We start from the raw sequence: 8,928 nt of genomic DNA, 5'->3' as shown, positions 1-8,928 counted from the left end.
CTTTTGGCTCCTATGATAGCTATTGTAATTCATTTATGATGTATCCTTTAATGTCTTTTCCCTTATTATGATTCTTTAAGAGAGGGTTATGCAGATTCCGTCATTCTTACAATATAGTGACAGGAGACTGTAGAAAATTTTGCATCATTTTTTTGAACCAAATTGTTTCATGTGCTTTTTTGGATGTCAAATCTTACTTTTATGAAATTAGTTGCTATTATTATTACTGTTATTATTTATTATTATTTTGTGGGTAGACTTATGAAATTATCTTCTAGTTGAAAGTTTCATGATTTTTTAATTTTGCAAATTCAAAATTCAATGTGGTTATACCATGACAGTCCTATTTGGCAATTTTACTCACGGAGAGAACGCTGGAGGGATGCAACATACAGTATTTCACACAACAAAACAGAGATATCTAAGCTTTTATGAGAAATTGCAGGCATGTATTTTTTAAATCAGATCCTGTTCATTTTTCAGCACAGAAAAAGACAATGACCTATCAATGACCAAAATCCAGAATGTAAAACAGATGCGCTAATACTCCTTAATTATAATCAAGCAAATAGTACAGCTAACTGTAGGATTCACATATGCAACAAATTAATCAGACTCTGTAATATAACATTGAAAGTATTTTAGGTAAATTTCCTCTCTAAAGATTTTTGTATTTATTTGATCAAATATTTTACAATACGAATAATTTTTGTTTAAATTCTTGAAGGGTAACTTCAGGATGTAATATTTAATTTGCTTACCTTTTTATATAGTAAATCACTTAACTGTAACGTAAGGGATTCATATCCTACTCTGCAGCCTCGTGGTTAATGTATATATTTAATTAACATTTCCACTGAAAAACAGAATGCATAAATATTTAACATTATGAGAAATGTTTATCAAAAGTGCAAGTTACATAAAATGCATAAATTAGGCAATTAATTTTATTGCAACATAATGCTAAAGATGGAAATTGTTTAGAGATGGATATTTTGTAATTAAAAGGTAAATGTAAATACTAATGGAAATTAATATTTGGTATATTTTGGAAGTGTCCTTATTCAGTACTAATACTATAAAAGTAGACTTATGGGCTTCCATTTTGATTGTTTCCCAGTTACTTCCATATTAAGTTTGCCCATATTCCAAGTGAAAGAAAGATGCCTTTTTTTCTAGCTTTGTGCATTCCAGCTGGAATTCAAGCTGGTTTCCTCTGGCTCGTGCGTCTTCACCAGTAACAGAGATTTAGCTGTCAGAACTTATTTAACCATTCTGTGGATGATGCATGATCCAGAAATGATTCCATCTCCCTCTTCCATAGCTGCATTGTTCTGCAATGATAAGAGTAAAAAAGTAGGATTCTTAGAATGTCTGAAGAATAAGAGAGAAAGTAATAATGAAAATATTGTGTTCCTTTCCTGAGGATATTCTAGCCAATGAATTTACTGGCAGCACATGAAAACAATAAATGTCAAGTGAACATTGTAGCATATTCATGGAAAGTGAATTTGAAATGCTAAAACAAATATCGATGCTGGAAACCTGATTCTGAGAGTTACATCCACCCAGTCAGGGAATAGAAATATACTATATGACCCATGTGTCCAATCAAATCTAATCAACAGAGCTTGAATATCAAATATTCAAACAAACTCTCAAACAATCTACAGACCAAGAACTATTTGCAAAAAATATTCAAAAATATTTCAAATAAGTAATAAATTAGAGGGGAAAATTGCAATCTACTCACAAAAATTTGTGAAAAGAAAAAGAGCCAAGTAAATTATTGATGAATAGTTTTTTACCTGCTCCTGATCCTACAAACTCTTACACAAATGCCTTTAACATCAAGAATATAAGTGGTCCCATTGATTTCAGTGGGACTACTCATAGCAGACAAGTTATGAATGTGATGAAGTGTTTATAGAACTGGAGTCTTAAATCTGTGGCTCCTGAGTCTCCATATTATAGCCTAACTTTTATTAAAATAAGATTCCACTTGTCTTATTAAAACATTCTTTTTCATCTCCTCAAAGAAAATGTGTGAGTTTGTTTTCTTGGAATTGTATTCCTCCTGGCAGAATATCAGATCAGCTTTTTCCTCCTAATTGGGCAGGAATACAAGGCTGCAGGTATGGTACCTTTTCAAGCAGACCTATGGGTCTGTCAATGAGACAGACTTGAACAGGATCTGTTTTCTTCTGTTCTTCAAGCTAACTGAAATAGTTCAAAACAGGGGCATAAACACAGCCTTTTATGATTTCTGTAAAAATGTAGTAAGAAACTTTTAACTTGTTTCCTTAATTTCTTCCCATAAGAAAGAGTATCAAGTTTTAGGAAGATTTCTACCCCCAAAAATCATAATCAGCATGTGTGAAAATTCACGCAGAGCTATTATCTGATGAACTTATCAAAGTTTAAATGTCTTTATCCTACAAATCATCCTTTGTTTCATTTCAAAGGAAATTGAATTACAAAGAACATCCTCAGTCTACCCTAAGGGGCAAGATTTTTATGGCTTTAACACAGAACCTTTTATCATTTGCTAATTTGCCCCTAAGCAGCGGAACCCCAGATTCCATCAGTGCTCGAGTGTAGGACTTTCAGATGTACAGATGCCACATCAATAATGTTATCATCCCATTGATTGTGGATACAAAATTAAGATTCTATTAAACTTGGTTTTATGGTCAACCTATTCTATAGCCTATGTTTTGTCATGGCCAATCTGACAAGTCGTACTGTACCAAGGATAGATACTACCATGTCTTCATTTGTTTATTGCTGCAAAAATTGCAAATATAAATCTTTTAAAAGCTTGGGGTGGGGGAGATGACTTTTCCAATCTCTTTCATTTACGAAGGACTAACTAGATCTGTGCGTGCTGAGCAATTCTGAAAATTAAGCCCAAGATTTTCATTTATAGGACTGGTTTAACTGGGATTATTGGCTACAGTATCCTTGGAAAGGCAACATCATTTTCCAGTTATGTCCTATATTGTTGATATTTACCAGCAGCAGTGCTTGCGCTAGACGTAGCAGCATCAGCGTTTAAATAAATGTAATCAGACATTAACACTGCCATTGTTAAGGGTGTTTAAAAGTCTGTTTTGTCATCAGCCTAGAACAGCACTTTGCATGAAAACTCAATGTGCATTTTTTACTAGTGGATAAAAATGTCTATGATGAAAGGTCTATAGCTGTCCAGGAAAACCCTTCATTTTGTTGGGAGGTAAGTTGTGACCAACTCTGGCAAAATTTGCTGTTTCCTCTGAGTTTTGTATTGTCCAGCAAATATTTAGGTAATATATTTTGTGTTGCTGGTCACACCATAATGGAGCAAAAAACCCTGTTTAGTGCAGGTGTAAGCGGGGGAATGGTCCCGCTAATGTGGGGAAATTTCCTGACTTCTGCACTACCCCGGTGAGGTGGGCAAGCGAAAGGATCTGAGTCCCCGCTCCCACTTTCTTTACCCAGAGGCCTCCCTGCCCTTGAGGGCTCCCCTTCCACTCTCCTGTCTGGCTGAGTCCTCGTAACCCCAACAAGGCTGGGCCCAGGGTTCCTGGGGGGCTCGACCCCCAACCCTGCTGTGGTCACCTAGGACAGGGGCTAGGGTGTCCCCACTCCGGGGTACTCTTTTTACACTGGGCACCTTCCTGACCCACTGATTATTCCATACAATTTAAAGCAAATACAAGTTGTTTAATTAACAATTAATCTAAAGAAAAGAACAAGGAAAAATGGGAAAGGTTAAAGGAAAACACATCACCCTGCTCTGTGGCAGGGAACATCACAACCAGTGTCTCTGGAATGTCAGGGCAGGTCACAGTCTGCTTCTTGTAGGTCCCAGGCCTCCTTCTCAGGCCCAGGCCGTGCTGCAGAGACGCTGCAGGTTGCACACTTGCAATGGTGGTGGCCACACACCTCCGGGCTTTGAGTGGTGGGACCCTTCTTCCCAGCGTCAGCCCCCCGTAGGGTTAAGGTCCCCCTCCCGGTCTGGCCTGCAAGGGCCCTTGTCTGGGGGTGTCTTTCTGTGCTGGGCCCTTTGCCCAGGTTCCCCCTTGGCTGGTCCCACTTGCTCACCACACCTGGCTCTGTGGCTGCAGCTTTGCTCCCAGCACAGGATCTGCTCTCCCCGGGCTGCGTCTCTGGCTCTGCGGCTGCACCTCTGCTCCCAGCACAGGATCTGCTCTCCCTGGGCTGCGTCTCTGGCTCTGCGGCTGCAGCTTTGCTCCCAGCACAGGATCTGCTCTCCCCGGGCTGCGTCTCTGGGTCTGGATCTGGCACGGTTCTGCTCTCCAGCTCAGCTTGGGCCCCTGCTCTCTCCCTAGCTCGGCCCCACTCTGTCTGACTCAGGCCATTCCAGTTCACACGGAGGACGGGACCCCCCCGGCCTCCTGACTCTTTGATTAGCCTGCCCGCCCTGTCAATCAGGCTGATCTGGAGCATTGGCCTCTCCCCATTGTTCCTGGGGACAGTCAGTCTCAGGCTCCTGATTTGCCATCGACCCTTCCCCTTTTAGTGCTGGGAGCTAGCCAACCAAAACACCCCCACTGAGTGTTAGTAAGGGGGCAACAGTCCCCTTACATTCCCCCTTGCTAAAATACTGCCACATTCACAATATTCACATCGGTACATCCAGGCCCCATGGTAACAACATATACCCATATCATTGTATATTAACAACCCATTAGCAATTATCAAAAGAACATTTAGCATATTTAACATTCCACATCTACTTCTTAATACCATACATAACAATATTCATTAAAACACTACATAGAACCAATAACATAATTATCTTTAAGTCTAACAGGAAGTACGCCCTTATTAGCCCTCTGGGACCTTCCTAAGACTGGCGGTTCGTTACCCATATTTTCTATTTTCCTATCCTCGGGTAATACTGGGTCAGTTTGAAGGATCTGGCCATTCTTGTTAGGGTTTGGGTTTGCCCCACTCTGTCCCCCTCTGTATTCGGTTTGTGGGACTAGAACCATTTCCCAATTGGTTTCAGCCTCCTCAGGGCGTACTGATCTATGCCTCCTATGGTCCCTGTCTGGACTAAGAGTACAATGTTTCAACTGGTCCCTATGTACTACTATCCCAGGACCTCCTCGTTCAGGCTGGTTAGCGTACACTGGCAGTTCGGGATTGTTGTGGGTGACCACAATGGGGGGATTTGGCTTCCATTTGTCCTGTATTTTATTACATCTCCGGCGTCTACGGCTACGAAGTGGTACACAGTCACCAGATCTGATGAGAGCCCCACTGGACTTGCTATCATAAGTCCCTTTCCTACTTTGGGCTCTGTCTTTAGTTGTTCTGAGAGCAACTTTCCAGGCTGTCTTCAGCCTGTCATGGTGACCTTTGACCTGGTCATCATAATTGGTCATCTCATTCTTAGAAAAGACTTCTTGATGCTTCTCTGGCAACGCCCTTATGTTAGCCACATGTGCAGGAATCCGCCCTTGACGTGCCGCTTGAACTGGAACTTGCAGTCTCCCATCACATCTTTCTTGAAGAAAGGTAACTCGTCCTCCCTTCTCCTTCGTCACCTGCAGCTCATTTCCTGGTACACAGCTGTGTTCGTCAAGGATCTTCCCTCTCCAAGGAGGAATAATGGTCTTCCGTTCTCTGCCCACTTTACCATTTCCCATATGCCTTGTGGGGCCCAGGGAAAGACTCTGCCTCTCCTCTCGGGCCAGTACTTTACTCAGCACAGCATTCTTCATAGAGTGCTCGTGACAGTTCATCTTCCTGGTTCCTTCTCCTGGCAGCAGTAGCTCCTTCAGCTCACTAATGATGTTCATCCCTAGAATCCCTGGGACTCCTTCTCCTATATGGCTCCCTTTTGAGGCTTTGTCTTTCAGGATGAAGATGCATTTTCCTGGCAGTGTCTGGCCCATATACTCTATGTCTGCTTCGAGGCACCCCACCACTGGGATTGCCAGTCCATTAACAGCTGTTAGACGTACAAACCGTGTGCTGTGCATGGTCAGGTCCTTGTCCTTCAGATATTTTTGAAAATGCGACTCAGTAATGGTGGTGACTTCTGAGCCAGTATCTAACAAACATCTGGTCTTCACCCCTGCTATACATACTTCAGCAGTTAGACAATCTCCAAATGCTCGCTTACAGAAATCGCTAGATATGCTGGCACTGCCCATGTTCCTCTCAACACTGTATGCAGAGGGATTTTCCACAAAGGACAGGCCTAGGAATCCTTCTGCCACTGCTTGGCCTTCTACTGTAGAGGGACCACCTGCTCCTGGTGCCCCATTGGTTTCGAGTGCCTGGGACTCTGTTCTCCTTCTCAGTGGACATTCTCGGCTAGTATGTCCTGGCCTTTCACAAGTGTAACAAATGTATCTTCCCAGCTCATCCTTCAGTGGGGCTCTTCGGGATCCCGGTGCCCTTGGATACTTTGGCATACTAATGGGATTCTTTTTTTTCATTAACTCAGTCATCACTTTCAGCATCTCCCCCTGTTGGACCGCCAGTTTTTGGACAGCTTCACTTAAGCTTTCCAATGTTAGCTCTGTTTGGGGCAGGACCTTTTCCCCAGCAGCTGCATTCACTAGGCCCCCACTTCGTGTATGGGGATTAGGCTTGGCCGCCTCTGCCACAGGAACTTCCTCTTCTTCTGACCACATAATGGCAGCCTGCATGAGTTCATGGAACTTCTTACTGGGCTCTTCTTTAAACCTCCTTTTCATTTCACGTCGGAGGGAGTCATCACGGAGCCCCAGCACCAACTGCTCTTTCAGAACCGTATCTGGGTCTGGAACTCGCTGAGGGTCTCGCCGTTCCACTTTGCTCATTCTCTCCTGGAGGTCATATGCGTATGCCCGGACAGTTTCACCAGGCTCCTGCTTTCTCTCAAAAAACTCCTTTAGTCGGGTTCCAATAGGTACCTTGTCTCCATACACTTTTAGGAGGAGTTCAAATACCTTTTCCACATCTTTCTTGTCTGCCACTGCCATGAACTTTACTGTGGCCTTGGCCTGGCCCTTGAGGTGCTCCTCTATGAAGTCCACATGATCTTCTTCAGGTACTCTTAGCACACGCAGAGCCGCCTTCACAGACTTGACCCACTCCTCTACTGTAATGTCTCCTGGTCTAGTCGGGAAGCCACCAAACTCCGTGACCTTCCGCTCCCGTGGGACATAAATAGTAGGGGGTTTCTTAGCTTCTGCTGTCTGTTGCTCTATTACTGCCTTGGCCAGCGATAAGGCTTCTCTCTGTTCAGTTCTAGCTTGCTGTAATGCCTCCGCTTGGTCTGATAATCTGCGCTGAAGTTCAGCAAACTGGGTTCGTAGTTCTTCAATTCCAGCCATGGTAGGGTGCTCAACTAGGCCCGGACCATGCTACTAGAACTTAACCAGAAAACCAATGGGATGGACCCTGTGGATAGGATCCTGTTCGTGACGCCAATTATGTAAGCGGGGGAATGGTCCCGCTAATGTGGGGAAATTTCCTGACTTCTGCACTACCCCGGTGAGGTGGGCAAGCGAAAGGATCTGAGTCCCCGCTCCCACTTCCTTTACCCAGAGGCCTCCCTGCCCTTGAGGGCTCCCCTTCCACTCTCCTGTCTGGCTGAGTCCTCGTAACCCCAACAAGGCTGGGCCCAGGGTTCCTGGGGGGCTCGACCCCCAACCCTGCTGTGGTCACCTAGGACAGGGGCTAGGGTGTCCCCACTCCGGGGTACTCTTTTTACACTGGGCACCTTCCTGACCCACTGATTATTCCATACAATTTAAAGCAAATACAAGTTGTTTAATTAACAATTAATCTAAAGAAAAGAACAAGGAAAAATGGGAAAGGTTAAAGGAAAACACATCACCCTGCTCTGTGGCAGGGAACATCACAACCAGTGTCTCTGGAATGTCAGGGCAGGTCACAGTCTGCTTCTTGTAGGTCCCAGGCCTCCTTCTCAGGCCCAGGCCGTGCTGCAGAGACGCTGCAGGTTGCACACTTGCAATGGTGGTGGCCGCACACCTCCGGGCTTTGAGTGGTGGGACCCTTCTTCCCAGCGTCAGCCCCCCGTAGGGTTAAGGTCCCCCTCCCGGTCTGGCCTGCAAGGGCCCTTGTCTGGGGGTGTCTTTCTGTGCTGGGCCCTTTGCCCAGGTTCCCCCTTGGCTGGTCCCACTTGCTCACCACACCTGGCTCTGTGGCTGCAGCTTTGCTCCCAGCACAGGATCTGCTCTCCCCGGGCTGCGTCTCTGGCTCTGCGGCTGCACCTCTGCTCCCAGCACAGGATCTGCTCTCCCTGGGCTGCGTCTCTGGCTCTGCGGCTGCAGCTTTGCTCCCAGCACAGGATCTGCTCTCCCCGGGCTGCGTCTCTGGGTCTGGATCTGGCACGGTTCTGCTCTCCAGCTCAGCTTGGGCCCCTGCTCTCTCCCTAGCTCGGCCCCACTCTGTCTGACTCAGGCCATTCCAGTTCACACGGAGGACGGGACCCCCCCGGCCTCCTGACTCTTTGATTAGCCTGCCCGCCCTGTCAATCAGGCTGATCTGGAGCATTGGCCTCTCCCCATTGTTCCTGGGGACAGTCAGTCTCAGGCTCCTGATTTGCCATCGACCCTTCCCCTTTTAGTGCTGGGAGCTAGCCAACCAAAACACCCCCACTGAGTGTTAGTAAGGGGGCAACAGTCCCCTTACACAGGCTGTGCTAAGTACTTTGCTTTCTTAAAAATGAATCTGGAAAACTTCCCAGACTGTACATCTATTAGGCCTCTCTGACTTCAAAGAATGAAGCTTCACTCTTTAACAACACCAACTTCTTCTTTGCTCCTCCGCTTCTTTAAAAAAAAATCAGCCTGCTGTTACTAATATTCAAAACCAAATACTTAAGTGCTAGTAATGCGTGTGTGCTTACACTGAATAGCCTATCTACATGTATAATCAATCCTTTTGTGATCGGAC

The 8,928-nt window shown here is 45.2% G+C and overlaps 1 protein-coding gene across 1 annotated transcript; it reads right to left on the bottom strand.

Moving 5' to 3' along the window:
- Positions 1–235: 235 nt before the first annotated feature.
- Positions 236–8,658, bottom strand: LOC135975608 (uncharacterized). Its single transcript, XM_065567093.1, has 2 exons — positions 4,092–8,658; positions 236–1,334 (listed from the first exon to the last, which is right to left on the bottom strand). Exon 1 carries the CDS (start codon positions 7,338–7,340, stop codon positions 4,779–4,781), a length of 2,562 nt encoding a protein of 853 aa, XP_065423165.1. The 5' UTR covers positions 7,341–8,658; the 3' UTR covers positions 236–1,334; positions 4,092–4,778.
- Positions 8,659–8,928: the final 270 nt, after the last annotated feature.

The sequence above is a fragment of the Chrysemys picta genome, chromosome 14, assembly GCF_011386835.1.
Source record: "Chrysemys picta bellii isolate R12L10 chromosome 14, ASM1138683v2, whole genome shotgun sequence".
NCBI classification, from domain to species: domain Eukaryota; kingdom Metazoa; phylum Chordata; order Testudines; family Emydidae; genus Chrysemys; species Chrysemys picta.
The sequence above is the reverse complement of the archived record's forward strand: the minus strand, read 5'-3'. Positions and strand labels throughout refer to the sequence as shown.